The 17,683-nt window shown below is 39.9% G+C and overlaps 2 protein-coding genes across 3 annotated transcripts in view; one reads left to right on the top strand and one right to left on the bottom strand.

Annotated features, from left to right (window-relative positions):
* LOC144512894 (desmin-like) overlaps nucleotides 1-1,745 on the bottom strand; it is an 8,626-nt gene extending 6,881 nt beyond the window's left edge. The window contains exon 1 of the mRNA XM_078243862.1: nucleotides 1,168-1,745. Coding sequence (XP_078099988.1) covers nucleotides 1,168-1,745 — 578 coding nt within the window. The remainder of the gene's footprint in view (nucleotides 1-1,167) is intronic.
* Nucleotides 1,746-5,779: 4,034 nt separating this feature from the next.
* On the top strand, nucleotides 5,780-16,598 carry dnpep (aspartyl aminopeptidase). Of its 2 annotated transcripts, none has more exons than XM_078243914.1 (15): nucleotides 5,780-5,888; nucleotides 6,321-6,411; nucleotides 7,851-7,939; nucleotides 8,264-8,377; nucleotides 9,041-9,166; nucleotides 9,427-9,551; nucleotides 9,855-9,939; nucleotides 10,459-10,566; nucleotides 11,234-11,311; nucleotides 11,708-11,788; nucleotides 12,585-12,745; nucleotides 12,971-13,010; nucleotides 13,439-13,540; nucleotides 15,214-15,381; nucleotides 16,175-16,598. In XM_078243914.1, the coding sequence occupies exons 1-15, from the start codon at nucleotides 5,883-5,885 to the stop codon at nucleotides 16,223-16,225; spliced, it is 1,425 nt and encodes a 474-aa protein (XP_078100040.1). In that variant the 5' UTR covers nucleotides 5,780-5,882; the 3' UTR covers nucleotides 16,226-16,598. The 2 variants fall into 2 exon arrangements, with proteins under 2 accessions (XP_078100040.1, XP_078100041.1); XM_078243915.1 differs by lacking the exon at nucleotides 5,780-5,888 and adding an exon at nucleotides 5,927-6,018.
* Nucleotides 16,599-17,683: the final 1,085 nt, after the last annotated feature.

The raw sequence follows: 17,683 nt of genomic DNA, 5'->3' as shown, positions 1-17,683 counted from the left end.
GATTTTAAAGTAGGGGAGAAAAAAAGTAAATTTTTCCTCTGACATCCAGCAAACCTGTAAATGAATCATTAATTAACTAAAACGGTGTGCTATTTTTAATGTTTATAAAAGTATTGTGGGTGTCTCCACACCTGTTATGCAACAGTCCAACACCTCCATGCTTCTGCTGTCATGGACAAAAACAGGCTACCATTATGTCTGTTTGTCAATCAATAGATATATCATGCTAAAGTTGATATGTTAGGTATTTATAATGATCCTCTGCTCGCTCTGCATTATTTCAAACCATCTTGTTTTATTTCCTCCTTCCTAAAACACACTCTGTAAGAAGTGTGTCATTCACTCGCTGAGTCAGTAGGCGAGTTAAACCTCAGCTTGTCTTCTGTCCCACTGCATCAACAATGAGTCATCCTCAATCTTCTTTCTACGAAGTGAAAATGTATTTTTGTCTTTTTTATGATAAGAAGCAACTTCGTGACAACTGCATTCAAATATAAAATCAGGACCCCGACCAGTATGGCCGAAACCTCTAAGAAATGGTCTGAAGAATGGTCCGAAACTTTGACTTATAAGTTAAGATTGTTCAGGAAAAGCAGAACTTCCTGCATCATGATTAATCCCTCGGAAGGTCTACTCATCATTCAATATATATGCAGTTATATAAGCTTATTAAAGCACAGAAAATGATCAACTTTGATGTGAAGTATATATGTGTAGAAACACTGGCATGGTCCTTTAAAAACAGGCTCTAAACATGCTTCATGTATCCACAACACACAGCAGATCATTCAATCATCTACCACACGCCTGGTTAAATTATCACCCCATCCCTCCTGTCATCCACCTCTCCATCCACGCGTTCATCCACCCTGTTGTCGGGGGAAATCAGCAGATAGTTCTTGATTTGACTTATTCTCTTCCTGTTTATTGGACTTTTAATGTCAAACTACCTGTTTTTACTTTTTGCTTACTTTTTTCTCCCTCTTGCTGAAAAATATTTTCTTTCACCTTTCTGTCATAAACTCACACACACACACACACACACACACACACACACACACACACACACACACACACACACACACACACACAATGTCTTAAAGGAACACATACACGCTGTATTAAAGGAACACACGACACGACACGACAGCGTCTTGCCCCTCCCACCTGAGTTTGAGCTTGTCAACGTCGTCGAGCAGGTTGTCACGCTCCACTTCTATCCGTGACCTCTGATTGGTCACAATCTCCACCTGCCTCCTCAGCTCGGTCATCTCCTCTTCGTACAGGTCGGCGATGCGTGTGGGCTCGCGGCCACGCAGACGCTCCACCTCCACCGCCAGCGCCTGGTTCTGCTGCTCCAGGAAGCGCACCTTCTCGATGTAGCTGGCGAAGCGGTCGTTCAGGTGCTGTAGCTCCACCTTCTCGTTGGTCCGCGTGGTCATGAACTCCTGGTTGAGGGCGTCAGCCAGGCTGAAGTCCAGCGTCTCGCCCATGCCGGTGTAGGAGCGGCCGACGGAGGCCCGGGAGGTGGCCAGGGGCTTCCCGTAGTAGCTGGAGGAGACGCGGTACACCGGCGTGGAGCTGCTCCGGGTCACCTCGTAGACCCTGGAGGAGACGTGGCCCCCGCCGCTGCCCCCGCTGTGGCCCAGCAGCGAGCGGTTGAGGGAGGGCGAGGCGTAGTTACCTTGGCCGAAGTGGCGGCGGTAGGAGGAGGCAGTTTGGGCGGAAGAGCTGTAGGAGGCCATGTTGGAAGATACAGAAAGCCTGGGGAGGGCTGCAGCAGACGGAGCACTGAAGGAGAACTTTCTGCCCCCAGCTATTTGTAGTTACCCCTCCCTCGCTTTTTACCCCGTCCTCCCTGTGAACGGCCCTCCCTGTCTCTCTCTCTCTCTCTCTTTCTGTCACCTTCCTTTTCTCCAACCACTTCTTCATCTTCTACTCCCTCATTCGTTCCCTTTCACTCCTAATGTTCATTCTCTCTCCCCTTTCTCTCCCCCTCCTCATAAACCTCTCTGCCTCCCCTCGTTTCCCCTCACCTTCTCCGTCTACCACTTCATTTTTTATTTAATTTTCCATCTTTCTCTCTCTCTCTTCCCCTTTGTCCCTCTGCCACTTTCTCAATGTGCACACATTTAATTGGCCTTGTTGTGCATTGCAAGATAATGCAGCCAAACATGGGCGTCGAGGTTGTACCCTATATTTGTTTTATTATTTTATATTCCTCCGTCAATGCTTTGCTTCTGGGGCAGCTACACGTGCTACAGAAGGCCGGTCTGAGTCACATATTCATGAGTTTGAAGGCTTATCAAACCCCAAAACACTGCACACTAGTTCAAAACTACAAGACAGGAATGTACAACTCTGCAAAGTTATTACGGCAACCAGGAATGTAGCACCTTGCATTGCCAGCTTTAACTTATTTTGTAGGGCATTTTGTCTTTGCAGGAGTCCTATGCATTGGCAACTCTAATTGAAATGAATGAGTTTGGCTGCGTTTTTGTCTCTAAATGTAACTAAATCTTAACCACAGTGAACACTAATATGGTTGTTTTTAAGGGGATGACAAAAAACCTATTAAGTCATTTAGTTTAGAAGACTTGTTGAATCATGCGCAACAGAAATCCTTTTCCCCTACATCTGTGATCTCATGACATAACAATGTGAGGATGCAAGGATGGTGGCTTTGAAAACTCTGCGTCGTCCTCACATGGCGAGGCACGGCAGGTTGTTAATGACGGCGCCTGTGGGAGTGTGGAGGGGGGAGCTTTGACTAACCTGCCTTAAAAAGGAAAACTATCCCATCCTGAGAGACGTACAGTGTGTCCCTGCAGGAATTCCCAGAGCAGGAGAATGCCCACATTCCCAAGCAATATGCACCGTTAATGCTGATATCATTAGAGTGTGTGACAGTGAAGTGGATTTAAAGGGAGGTTTCCCTCTGCCAGCCGACACACTGGACTCAAATGTGCTCTCATGTTGTGTTGAAAATGTGTTCAAAGGGAGAGAAACACAATTTCTGAATGTCCTTGCATTTCCAGGAGTCATTTTAAAACATTTTATTTAGAACTTGTTTTGAGAGAATCAAATCAGCTGCACAATCTGTGGGTTGCAAACAGTTTGATACAAACGTTCTTGTTATAAAAGCAGGGGACACACACTTTAATCTGTGCAGCATCAATTTATTGAATACATGTGTGTGCCCATTACATCTCAGCTCCTGCACCTCCAGCAAGCCTTTATTTGGTGAGCAGTTATCTTTATGTAAATAACTATTTTGTTAAACATGTACATGAATAAGAAACTAACAAAGAAAAGTGCTATTTCATTCATTTTGAAGCTTAAGATGAGTCATGGTGAATATTTTCCTACACAGATTTTAAAACAATATAAACCAAACATAAATTGACTTGTCATCATCTTATATTATAATATTTTGTTGTTGTTGTATAATGTGATCTGCTGTAGATTTAAGACTTGGATTAAAGGCTGTAGTTGGTCTAAAAGGCTGCAATTTAGTGCTTTAGTCTGAAGCTCAAAAAGCTTTCACTGTCTAAAATCCTGCAGCAATAAAGGATTAATAGACCTTTCTCATTGCTGACACCATGACTTATGCAGGTGGAACTCATGTCCTTAATAAAGGCTGCAGTTCTACGGCAGCTCACTGCAAAACTTACTGGGACACTAAAATATAGACGAGAAGTGTTGTGTCCACCATAAGAAAAGTCAGTTACTTTCAAAACAGACTTTAAACTTTCAATCAGCACTACGGCTACTTAAAAAATGTAAGCCGGTGGTGCTAACTCAAACTGTTTTTTTTTTTACATGAGCCCTCTTGGTTATCTTAGTCAGAATTCTGACTTTAAACTCAAAGCTTGTGGAGATGTTACTTTTAACCACACATTCTGATTTCATTTTTAAAAAAGTATTGTATGGGTTAGTTAGACAAATTCCCATAAGATCTACTGCAGTCTGTTGCTCTCACATCTATTAATAGAGCTGTGTGTGTGTGTGTGTGTGTGTGTGTGTGTGTGTGTGTGTGTGTGTGTGTGTGTGTGTGTGTGTGTGTGTGTGTGTCTGTGTTTATATTGCCCTGGGCTTCCTCAAGAGCAAGAGAGACGCTGTGAGCTGACAGATGACATAAACATCTCTTCATCGTTTTCAGACTCTCCTCTTCTTTCTCCCTCCTCCCCCCTCCCTCCCTCGTTGTTCAGGTCTATATAAGGCTGGTTCCTGTGCCGATACAGTGATGAATGGCTGCATCTGGGGAAACAAAGAGTAAACTAACATGAGTCAGAGAGACAGAAAAAGAAAATTAAAATCAGAGAGCGAGAAAGAGAGAGATGGATTCAAAATAAAAAGCATCATTTGGCGATAATCACGGCTCATCACTGGCATCAGGAAAATGTCAGCATTCCATTCCATTAGTTGTTGGGCATTGAGTCAGTCACTGCTATCCAAAGTCAAACTTAAAAGAGAGAAGATTCTTTTCTATTTCTAGGTCCAATATGTATTCTAGGGTTAGAAAAACAGGGCACAATTGGGTTCAGAAATAATGGTGACATAACATTGGTGTCCTTAAAATAAAATGTCCATAAAATGTGTCTCCAAAATGTCTACTTTTCATGTATTAAGACAAACAGCCTTGTTTTCAACTTTGTGACAATGCATTTTATTTAGCTTATAGTGAATTTACAGAAGTGTAAATACGAGTGGCACCTGAATACATGCTTTAATGTTTCACTCCAACACATGATGCTGATCCTGACCTTTGACCTTCCTGAAGTTTATGTAAGTCAACTTATCTTAGCTGTAAAACATTATATAGTGTACAATATTGCATTAATGTGGGAGGTGGAGAAAGGCATAGTAATAAAGACACAGAAATTGACTGGAGAGAAACTCTTGGGAAGAAAGATAATTGAGATAGAGATCATCAGTTAGGTAAAATAATGGACTTGTTATGAGACAACGGTCACAACGGGCATGTACGAGGACCCCCATCCTGTCAAGAAGACACATAGTCTCAAAGTCAATTTTACTTTTCTATGTGGTCATGTTGTGTCTCTTTGTAGTCATTTTACATCTATTTAGTTGTTTTGCACCTACGTGTGGTCATTTTGCATCTGTGTGATTGTCTTGCATCTATTTTTAGGTCTTTGTGATTGATTTGTGCATGTCTTTGTAGTAATTTTGGGTTGCTTGTAGTCATTATGTGTGTGTTTTTGATTGTTTTATCTATTTATAATAATGTATTATCTCTTGTGATTGTTTTGCATCTCTGTAGTCATTTTGTGTATGTTTGTGGTCATATAATGTCTCTTTGTGATCGTTTTGTGGGTTTTTCAGCAACATTTTGTGAATCACTGCCCAGTATGCCCGTTCAGTAATGAATGAAGTAATGTCTCCTGCTTCTCCAGTTTTCCCGGTTTTCCCTGTAAGGGAAAAAGACAGGTGAAGAGAGCAGTGTAGAGATACAAAGAGACAGGTTGAGAAAGACAAGAAGAGAGAGACAGACAGGTAGAGAAAAAGGGGTTGAAAACAAATCTCTTCAGTCTGTACAGTCAGTTTTGAGGACTGCTAAGCCTTCAGTCTCTGCATTTCTTTAGTGTACTTGCAAGTCAATCTCAGTACATGATTAAAAAACGGACTGAGATAAAATAGCAATGTCTAAGGCAACATTTTTCTAGATAAAATCTGTGTAGGCCGGCGGGGCTGTGGAATATGTAATGGTTGTAATTACACCGCCTGGCCGCTAGATTCCACTCTAGCGCTGTCTGGGATAACAACGACTGCTTCTTTCTCTGCTGCTGTCAGCTAATCTGTAGCGTTATCTGGCTGTAGTTACTGTGCTGTTGTGCTGGAGTTTGAAAGTGTAATTATTAATGCAGGTGAGTGCCATACAAATCAATATCGTTTCTGCTGTATGTGGAGGTGTTGCTCCCTCACCGAGAGCTGCTTTGACTTTTGCCAGCAGAGGAAAAGGAGCGAAGAACAAGCTCGAGTTGTCAGCTAGCAAAGGTTAGCCAAGTACCACTGCGTCCTTTATCGGACAAGCATTGACTTTTGCGCGATATTGTCAATTATATTATAAAGTTAAGGGGCAAATGATTTATTATTTACCACTTTGATATTGCTAATCTTATTGTTTTATTGTATATATGCCTAGTCTTTTGAAAAATAGATAAAGAAAAGCTGAAATCTCGCGATACATGTCCGAAGTTGGAACTAGCATTCAGTAGCTCCTTGCTTTGCTGTCTCATTCCTTGTAATCTTGTGCTTGTTACTCATTACTTTCCCATTTGTTCTCTTTCTTTATTCAGTATTTGATCATGAAGAGCTCCAAAGAGGCCGTGCAGTCAGCAGCCAAAGAGTTTCTGCAGTTTGTCAACAAAGGAGTGTCTCCATATCACGGTAAAGTTTGAAACGAAACTGGGGCTTTATCCTTAATAATTCTTCCAGATTTTGAAACTGACAAGAGTAAAAGTACCAATACCACACTGAACATACTCCAGTACAAGTCTTGCATTATCTTACTGAAGTGAAATGTATCAGCAACATGTACTTAAAGTACTTCAGGTAAAAGTATGTATTGTGCAATAAAAGGTTTTATATCTGATCTTTCTGGATTAATATTACTGCTGCAATAATGTGTAGGTTGCAGAGATGTTTATATGTCCCATATAATGCTTATTTTTTATGTTCATGCTTGGATTTTGGATCTCTACAAGAACATGTTTACATGCTTTAATGTTCAAAAAACAATGTTTTCTCATACTGTCTGTCTGAATATACCTGTGTCACCCTCTGTATGAAACGCTATGTTTTAGCTCCTAACTCTTAATCTCCCCTCCCGAAAAAGTCTCCTCTGACTTTAATTGTCAATTTAATTTTAACTTCTGCTTACAGAATCACACATTGCACTTTATGTACTTTGAGATTAACAGTTTAGACTTAGATAAGAGAGACCGTGATAATCTGCCAAATGTTTGGAGTCAGATATGAAGTACTATGTCGTCCAGTGTGAGAACAAAAAAAGGTGCGTGTCAGCATTAAGAAGGTGCCAAGTCGAGACGCTCTTCAGCTGAACAGATGACTTTGAGCTTGAGATAAGATAAAATCTATGCAGATGAACCAGATATTTCCTAATGTCTCCTACCTTTGCTCTATGACCTATGGTGTCCCACAGAGTGTCTTAAATGATCATGAAAGCAAAAGTCAACTTTGTATATGTTATTACTGGAGTGCTTGGATATATTTCAGGGATTTCAAAATTCAGGGATGGAAGAAAAAACCCTGACAAGTTATTTTTGTTTAAATATGATGGATTTATCAACAAATAGTCCCAGTCTTAAAGTCTAAATTTGTAGCTTTTTTTGCATTTCTTTCCACATTTCCAGCACAATTTCCTTTTTTAAACTTACTTTCAGTGGATCAGTTTTACCTTCGGAGGAACCTTAGAGTTAAACAATCAGTAAGTCCACACACAAAATATATTTTGTACATACATACATTTAAATGTGATTGAGAACGATAAACATGAGCTGAAAAGATAAAAGACAATAAAACATTAGGTATGGCCTCACGTTGGAACAGGGAAAGCCCTAATCTAATACTGAGCACTCAGTAGAGCCTCTCAGCAGAGACTCTCAGTCTCTTTCAGTCGCTGTTGAAAAGCTGAAAGTCATGAAAAATGGTAACACGATAAAAATCAATTTTATTGCCAGCAGACTAGTGGAACTACTTCCAGCTTTGATGAAAACTCTGTGACATTTATAAAACCCAATAAACGTCAGTGCAGCAGTGAACAGAAAGAGTCGGCATCATGCTTTCTCTTCTTTTGGTCCCTGCAGTGGTTGAAGAATGCAGGCGGCGTCTGTTGGCGGCGGGCTTCATCGAGCTGAAGGAGTCGGACCAGTGGGACATCAAGCCGTCCAGCAAGGTCAGTCAGGGTTAGTGGTCTGCTGTAAGAGTTCAGGGGAGTAAAGTGTCAACGTTAGCTGGTCGTTTTCTTGATTTTAGCCGTTTGACAGATTTTTCTCTAGCCAGCTGGGTGTTAAATGTGATATGTATGTATTTATAGGTGTATATGCAAAAGTGAAACAATTTGCAGGACTTGAAATGTGCAAATGGTTGAATAATTTAACATATGGAAGAAGATTTATCAAATTGGTCTCCTTTTTCCAAAGGTGTTAAAGGAATTATTTCCACATGCAGTTTGGTGAATAATCCATGATTTTTGAATCCCATTCTCATCTCTCTTTAGTACTTTGTGACCAGGAACTTCTCCAGCCTGATCGCCTTCGCTGTGGGCGGACGCTTCCTGCCAGGAAACGGCTTCTCCATGATCGGCGCCCACACAGACAGCCCCTGCCTCAGGGTGAGAGCCCGCCCACTTCTGCCTGTCAATCACAATCTTTACCTTTCTTACATCCCTAAGCACAGAATACTCTACTACTATATAAAATCTTCTGCAGCCGAAGGTCAACAAAACTGAGAAGCAGTTTGGACGTGTGACAGTTTTTATGATTGATGTGTTGTTCCTCCCTCTGATGTGTAAGCCTCCTGTCGCAGCATGTTGTGTCCTGTTCGTTAAATGAGATGCCTTGAAATGATTGTTCTTTGATGCAACAAAGCAAAAATAAAAGTAATTGAAATCTGAGAAGTTCAGCATCCAACATAAAACATGAACGGTAGTTCAGTTCAGTTAAATTTTATTTATATAGCACGTTTAAAAACAACCATAGTTGACCAAAGTGCTTAACAAGGTTCAAAATCAAAGAGATAATATACACAACAATACACAATATACAATACAAAATGACCAACAGTAGAAAAAGGTCAAGATATCAAAGCTCAACTTGATTTGAAAGCCAATGCATAGTAATGGGTCTTAAGCAAGGACTTGAATGTTTCAGTGGTCGGAGTAGTAAATGTTTGACAGTAATCAACAGCTACGTTTTAGATTGTAGAATTTAGGCCATTCAATAAATCAGCCGTGTATTTATTAGATTATAGGTTAGATTCTGTCTTTGTGTTTCAGGTGAAGCCGAGGTCTAAGAGGACGAAGCAGGGCTGTCTGCAGGTCGGGGTGGAGTGCTACGGTGGTGGCATCTGGAACACCTGGTTCGACCGTGACCTGACCATCGCGGGCCGCGTTATGGTCAAGGTACCAGGATTATTATTATTATTATTATTTTATTGTTACTGTTTCTGTAGTTTTACCACAATCACTGTAGAATCTGTACAGTTTTAGGTACTGACACTGAAGTATTTTGTGAGACAGTTGCAGTTTTCTCTTAAATAGAAAGGTGGAAAATGAGATGAAAATAGGATGTAGAAGTACCATTTTCAGTTTAAATATCTTATAGTTTTAGTACATGTTTGTTTAGAGATAAAAACCAAGACGTGCGTGTTTTCCTCCTCCAGAAAGACGGCCAGCTGGTTCAGCGGCTGTTCCATGTGCCGCGGCCTCTGCTCAGGATCCCTCACCTGGCCATCCACCTGCAGAGAGACATCAACGACTCCTTCGGCCCCAACAAGGAGAACCACCTGTCAGTACCAAAACACAGCAGAAAAACAAGATTATTAAAACAAAAGATTATTAGATTAATGTTTGAAGTTTAATTAAAATCGAGTCACAAAATCCCATGTTTATTTTGCTCACTATAAATACAACTTTTACTTAAAAGCAGCTTATATTTTAGCTCTGTGTAGTCATCTCTTTGTTAGATTATTTTGTTTTCAACATCTCTTTTGTAGCTCAGTTTGACGTGAACTGTGTGTGTTTGTGTGTTTGTGTGTGTGTGTGTTTGTGTGTGTGTGTGTGTGTGTGTGTGTGTGTGTGTGTGATTCAGCGTGCCCATCATTGCCACTGTCGTCCAGGAGGAGCTGGAGACGGGCTGTGCGTCCTCTGGAGATGCTGCCTGCGCATCTAACACGGTAACAACCGACACATCTGGTAGATAGGTCTTTGTCATTGTGCTCAAAGTACAATGGAAATTAGTTTAGCAGCTCTTCAGCAGTGTGCATAAAAGTTAAATAAATAGAACAAAAGTTAAATAAATGAAACAAAGACTAATATGAATAACATATTTTCTGTTAGTCGCTTCTCTTATTCCTAATGTTTGCTGCTTCTTCTTCCCACTGCCCACATGGCCTCATAACTCCCAGAATAATTTACCACTTATTTTGCTTTAGAGAATGTTTGGAGAGGAAGGAACACCAAATGATGGCTGTTTTTCTGCCAAATCTGCACCCCCACGTGTTTGTAACTTCAGTTGCAAAAGCTAGAAAAAGTTTTGAAAGAATCTTAAATGGTCAAATAATCAAATATATGAAAAAGCTGATTTTTAAAAAAAAAAAAATTAAAAAAAAAATTTAGTGACCCATCCAGTGAGGAAATGGAAAAAGTGTTTGATTTCAGAATGAAAGGTGACGTGTTGTATCTTCCCTCCTCAGGCGGAGAAGCACCACCCAGCGCTGGTGAATGTGCTGTGTTCAGAGCTGGCCATGGAGCCTGAAACCCTGCTGGACTTTGAGCTCTGTCTGGCCGACACTCAGCCCGCCGTGAGTCTGCGAGTAAACCATTGACTTCCTGTCACCTGGAACAATCCAACAAAGCAGCAGTAGTCTCAGACAACCAGCAGATTCTCATAGATTTATGAATAATGCAAAAAACACTGGCACAGAAGCTAGAAAAACCTGTATTTTAATATTTTATTTAATGAATAACTGTGGAAGACAAACAGCTTTGATCAGACTTGTTAACATCATGTCCAAAAATGTTTTCATTAAATAAATCCACAGAAGGGTAAAAGTCAGAATATATCTGGTCTTTGACTACAGATGAAGTTTCCCAATAATAATAATAATATTATTATTATTATTAAGCTTGAAAAAAATATCTTGAGCAATAATTATTTCATGACAACAAAATGTGAAATTATACTTGAAAGTAGCCATTTATAAATAGTTTTATTTGAGCCACTGGAGTATATAAAGAGAATGTTTATAAGATAAAGATATGACTTAATTAATTACCGGGAAAAAATGTAAGACTTTTAGCAGCACAGAAAAAGATGAAACGGTAGGTCGCAGTATCTGTAATTATCCCAGGCCTCCTGCCTGACAATCTTCATCCATCCTCTTGAATCATATTTCATCTGTTAGATGATATAACAAACTTCACGTCTTGTATTTCTGCTCATATGTTCTTCCTCTCTTCTCTCTGCAGGCGTTGGGAGGTGTGTACGAAGAGTTCATCTACTCTCCTCGCCTGGACAACCTCCACAGCTGCTACTGCGCCCTGCAGGTCACACTCCATATTTACTTCCTTTGTTTGTTTTACCAGTTCTTTGGTCTGTTTTCTTGTTTTGACCGTCACCCTCTGTTTTATTGAAATGTGAGGACATCCATGGTCTTCGCTGTGGCTCTCTGTGTGGTTTAAACCAACTTTGAGGTTCTCTGGATGACCCTCTGCTGAAGTCCTGAAAGTGAAAGTAGTTGCCCGATAGTTGAAAGTATTCTCAGTCTTTTATTTAGATGAACCCAGCAGCAGTTTTAACACCTGAAACTGTTGTAGCTTTTAGTGTAGCTCCTAGCTTGAAGGTTCACAAAGAAAAAAACTAAACTCCCACTGAGACAACAGTCCCTCTCTGCTTTCCACGCCCTCATTTCTCTCTGCCTGTCTGCCTTTGTCGTCTCTCAGGGGCTGACGGAGTCCTGCTCAGGAGACTCTCTGGCCAAAGATCCCAACGTCCGCATGATCACTCTGTATGATAACGAAGAGGTGAGTGTGATGGAAACTGAACCAGTTGGGAGATCTACTGGAGTTGTCCGATGACGAACAGAAAAAAACGACAACTTTGAACCCCTCTTTACGGTTGATGCCTTGTGTGCTGTCTCCCAAACAACTCTTTGGGGGTTTTCACACTCAAACAGCTTGTAGAAAATGAGAGTTGGGCAAAACAAAACCACATATAGTCAATCAAATCACACATCATCATTGTTGGGCAGTTTGTCATCTTCAAATGCTTCACAATAACATACTTTAAACTGAACTGGGAACTGTAAACTCATTGTCTCTTAAAATGGATCAGAAGAATAGTTAAATGAAGGCCTTTGAAACTTTGTGGTCATGTTTATTTCCCATTAGTCTGTAATGATGTGTTCAAGACTGTAGTTGAGTCATTTCACCATCACCACTGCAGCTTATGTCATAAAGTAATATTCAACTTCATAGCTGTTGAAACTTGAAATGATAACACAATCTGGGAATCCACAGAAAATGAATGTCTTAGTTAATAATTTATCACTATCAGGTAATTTATCAAGGAAAATGTCAAACGTTCTCTGGTTCAGCTTCTCAAATACGAAGATGTGCTGCCTTTCTCTGTTTTATATAAATTCAAACTAAATATCTTTTGGGTTTTGGACTGTGTGTGTGGTACAAAACAATCATTTGAAGTGTCTCGTCAGACTCTAGGAAACCATTTTCTGACATTTTGTCACCTAAACAGTAAAAAAAAAAAATCTGTATTTTCTTTTTTTCTGAGTCTCAGTGAAGCATGTTGTGTGTCCTGTAGGTGGGATCAGAGAGCGCTCAGGGTGCTCAGTCCAACCTGACAGAGCTCATTCTCAGCCGCCTCTCCTCCTCCACCTCCAACCTCACTGCCTTCCAACAGGCTGCGCCGCTCTCCTTCATGATCAGCGCTGACATGGCGCACGCTGTGCACCCCAACTACCAGTCAGTATCAACACCAACACACCATGTATCTGCCGTAAACACACACAAGATTCATGGTTATTGTGGCATTAAATGGTGAAAGATTGCATTTAAAATATCAGGGGAAAGAATGTTTTATTTGACATAACATCTCAATGTTGTATAGTTTTTAATTCAGCTGTAGAGAATTTTGGCTGAGAGTTGATTTCTTTATTTTTTTACTCAAATGTGTGATTTTCATCTCAGGGAGAAGCATGAGGAGAACCATCGTCCCGCTTTCCACAAGGTAAAGAGATTTCTTTCTTTATTTATTCATTTAAGAAGGACAAAATACAAGCCAGTTTTTATCATTTACATTTAAGGCAGCCAATGTAAAGACATTTAGCAACTAGTCAGTGACTTGGGCTGCCTGCAGTTTATGGCTTCCAATTTGATATATTTAAGCAAAATGTTTGCTGAATATTTTTTCTTCAGAAATGCAAAGACTTGGTCTTTAAGTTCCTAGTGAAATGAGATTAATAATTTAGTTTGGGCTTTTTGATGAGAATTAAACCATATTTTCAGTTTCATAAACAAAGAGCTAAAATCAGTAGTGGAAATGAATCATCAAAACTGTGTACTTTTTCTTCTTTTTTTTTTAACATCCTGTCAGATGAATATAATTAAAATAACAATACATGTAATTCACATATATCCATATAATTTCCCTTTCAGGGCCCAGTGATCAAGTTCAACAGCAACCAGCGCTACGCCACTACAGCCGTCACCGCCTCCGTGGTGAGAGAGGTCGCCAGCCGGGTCGGCGTGCCTCTGCAGGTAGAGTGTGTGTGTAGAGTATGTGTGTGTGTGTGTGTGTAGATGAATTGTTTGCAGACGGAGGCTCAGCAGCGTCGTGTGTCTTGAGTCACTCGGCAGCCGACACAGATCTCCTAGCAACATGCCGGGCAGCTCCTGGACGACACAGAGAGGGGAAAAAAATAATAATAATTCATGTGTGAAATAAAGACGCAGGGACAAAAACAAGGACTGTTAATTTACAGATGTGGAAAGACTAGATGTTTATTTCCAGGGCTGCAAAAGTGTCACGAAGCTAAAATTGTTCTTTATCAATATTTATGAGGCAAGCACAAATTTCCCATATACACTGCCTACGTGCTTCAGAATAATACGGTTTAGTTGACCGTCATTGTCAAGCTGCTGTCAGGATCCCTGTTGAATATCACATCTACTCATGGAAAATACACAACAGAAGCATAACAAATATATACATGCAACACTTGAAAACAAATCATTTGGCAAAGCAGTGACATATAAAAAGGTGAAGCAAAATCATCCAAGTGATAATCAGCATACTGAAACAGAAAAGGACAAAAGACGGCCGATGCGTACAGACATTATCCTTTCCTATTCCTGCAGACAGAACCTCTGAATTCCCTCTGAGATGGAGATAAAGAGCTGAGAAAGGTTGTTTGCGTCGCCGCGAGTGATAAGCTCAGCCATGGTTTAATAACTGCAGCGACACCTGAGGAGCTTCAGCTGCATTTAAAGAAGTTAATTTGATATGTGTCTTTAATATAAAGTAGCGTCCTGAAACCTGCAGATACCCTGGATTATTCAGCAATACATTAATGTTCATGTAACGCTTTCAATGAGTTGGGGTTGGAACTAAATGGTAGTTGTGGAGGAATGTTAGTTAATTTCCTTCTGAGTCTTTATTGTCAAATGAAAGAAGTGTTTTGTATTGCTGTTTCAAAATTAAGAACAGAAGATGCACTTTTATTTTAGTTTTTATTTGAATCTTTCAAAGGAACACTGCTACATTATTGTCAAAATAACAAATTAAGCAGACATGTAAAATCAAAGCAAGAAAAAGCAGCAACAAAGATTATTAAAGGAGAAAGTCGAGCAGCACATAGAAAATGTATAATCCAGGTTTGTAATGTTAGATTTTAAGATCATTGAAGGACAACTGTACTGATTGTTTGTAATTCTTGTGTGCCTTTCATCTAATACCTTTGCAGAGAAGACAAACTCTTAAATCAGATCAGACTTGAAGAAGGAAGATCCCGCACTTTGCTCTTGTAGATACTCTCGACGGGATCTTCCTTTTTCAAGTCTGATGTCATATTTTCCAACGCTCCTGCATACTGCAAGTATTGTTGGATGTGTGATTTTGTTTTTTTTTTGTTTTTTTTTCGTAAACTCCTAAATCAGAAAAATGAAAACATTTCTGGCTTGTGGATTTCTGACCATGACACTTTTGTGGCATTGACATGGTCCCATAAATACATAATTTCCAGCATGCAACAGGTTCTGCCTACACACTTTAGCTCTGTTGCAGACAGGAAATGGCTGATTAATCCCCGTTTGTTTGTTTTTGTAGACGTTGCAGCCCACTCCTAACTGCCACTAGGAGGCAGATAGGCTGACTATGGCACAGAGATTAAATCCTTTTCCAGCAGTTTAACATAAGATCCTTCCTCCTGCAGGATGTGATGGTCCGTAACGACAGCCCCTGTGGAACCACCATCGGACCAATCCTGGCTGCCCGCCTCGGCGTCCCCGTGGTGGACATCGGAGCTCCGCAGCTCTCCATGCACTCCATCAGAGAGATGTGCTGCACCTCCAGCGTCCTGCAGAGCACCACCCTCTTCAAGGTAACCACCTTCTGTGGAACAAACGTCTAGTTTTTGTGCAGTAAAATGGGAGCAATATCTTATTTATAAAGCAGGTGTTTTGGTGTTGACTCTCCGCTAAAACTGGTCCACTGATGTTTGATATAACTTGTCTAAAATGCCCAAAGAGTTGAATCCACACCTCTCTAACAGAGCTCCATGAAGTTCTATTATATTGCAGAAAAGATTAGTCGATACAAAATAAGAAAATAGTTGACCCAATAATAAAAATATTTTTAAAAATGCGGTTCCAGCTACTCAAATGTGAGGATTTACAGCTTTCCCTTGTTTTATATCATCCTAAACTGAATCTATTTTGGTTTTGGATAAAACAGGATGTCAACGTGGGCTCTGAGAAATTGTGATGGACATTTTTTGGTATTTTAAAAATAAGCTTGTGTTGTGAAGAAGCTCTTATCAGGGTGCATTTGCACTCGCTCCTAAAGGTTTCCTGCTGAGTTTCTGACCACTACTAGCACAATGTATGAGTCACCTGCAAGTAAACATGGATGTCAAATATATATTTGATGAATGAGCTCTGCAAATGTTTCATGAGGAAGGAAACATCAATACCATGTGTTCATGTGTGCGCTTTGAGAAATTCAGGAATTAAATACTCATTGTAAATGTAGTCACAAGTTCTTTCTTTTCCAGATTTGATATTATATTGAGATCATTTTTTCTTTCATCTCCTGCAGTAGTTTCCTTTTTTTCTTTTTTTTCACTTCAGTGTTTTTAAACCACGCTCCCACTTCCTATCTGCTTCCTCCTGCAGGGTTTCTTCGAGCTGTTCCCCACAGTGAGGAGCACGCTGGTTGTTGACTAGAGACGGGAAGAACCCTAACTGATGGAAACAAAGGGTGTCATTTTCAACATGTGATGCGTTCCTTCACCTCGGGCTGATGCAAAGAATATTAACATTAGAAATTGTGTCAGTCTAGACACATTTTAATGTTGAAAATGACAAATCCTTTCTTAAAAACTGATTTCTCAGTTGGAGACAGATGTTGCACTCTATACTAAAGCCCAGTATGCTGAAATTGTTTACAAAATAATAAAATGCTGAAAGGTTTGTCTTCTCTCCTCTTTCTGTCGGATTTCTCATTTGGTTCATAAACAAATGGCAGTAAATGTGGAAGGTTTCATCCAGCAGGAGAAGCTGTTTAAGTTTTTAATAAAACACCAGATGTGCCGCTTTGCCAAGAAGTGTCTGGATGGTTATTTTTTTATCAGAATAAGATGGACTTCTGATCTAGATGAACCAGTCATGATGCAGCCAGCTAGGAACTCCTCCACACTGCAAGTAATGCCTGTTTCCACACGTAACTTAAAGCTTTATCACCTTATGTATCTGAGAAAGAAGTGGGTAAAATAACAGCTGGTTTGTCATACAGCCTGTCTTTTTAGAAAGAAATCTTGTGAAACAACCTGCAACGCTGCAGTAAATACAATTTGAGTTAAAGCCAAAAATATTATGTCTGTGTTGAGACTGTCAGAGGTGTTGATAGAACTCTTAAACACTGTGTTCAGTAAAAATATATTTTAAAGGTAATAAAATGCAACAACCCTAATATTGGAGTGCTTTGATGCTATTTATCTGAACTTCTTCCCCTAAGGGGGTTAACAAAATAGCAGAAACCTGCAGCAAACTCCTCTTTGTCCTTCTGAAAACTGTACATATAAAATCTTTCCATCCACCATTTGTTTAATGATGCAGTGGTGTTGAGCTGAGTTTAACCTGAAATCAAAGTCGCTGGATGATCAGGAATAAAACAGATCTCACCATTTAGAGGTTACTCCCTTATACCTTTTGACACATTTTGATCCTCTTCAGTAACAAACTCGCACAAAGTAACATAAGTGTTAACATTAATAGAAGTAAGCAAAGGGTCTGGCAGAAACCATAGTAGAGCAGTAGTAGTCTAATAAACAGCCTAAAAAAGAGCAGTAGCACTTAAATTGTACAAACTGGGAATAAAGATGCAGCGCAAACTGCAAAAAATGAACCCACAAGAAAAAGCTATGAAATAGTTTTGATGTAGACGAAATGCTCCACATCCACCAGCCAATATAAATAATATTTTTTGATTTGATTTTTGATTGAAGGATTTTTACTTGTAACAAAGTATTTTTACATTATTCATACTTTTACGTAAGTAGAGGATCTGAACACGTCTTCCACTACTGATGTTATTCTTCTTTGAGTAGGGAGCAGTTTATTTGCTCACCTATCTTTAAATATTTCTTACAGTGTGGCGCGTCCTGTGGTCCTAGTTTTCCAACC

This window comes from Sander vitreus, chromosome 24, assembly GCF_031162955.1.
Source record: "Sander vitreus isolate 19-12246 chromosome 24, sanVit1, whole genome shotgun sequence".
Lineage (NCBI taxonomy): Eukaryota > Metazoa > Chordata > Actinopteri > Perciformes > Percidae > Sander > Sander vitreus.
Note: the sequence above shows the minus strand (reverse complement) of the source record. Positions and strands in the feature narration are given on the sequence as shown.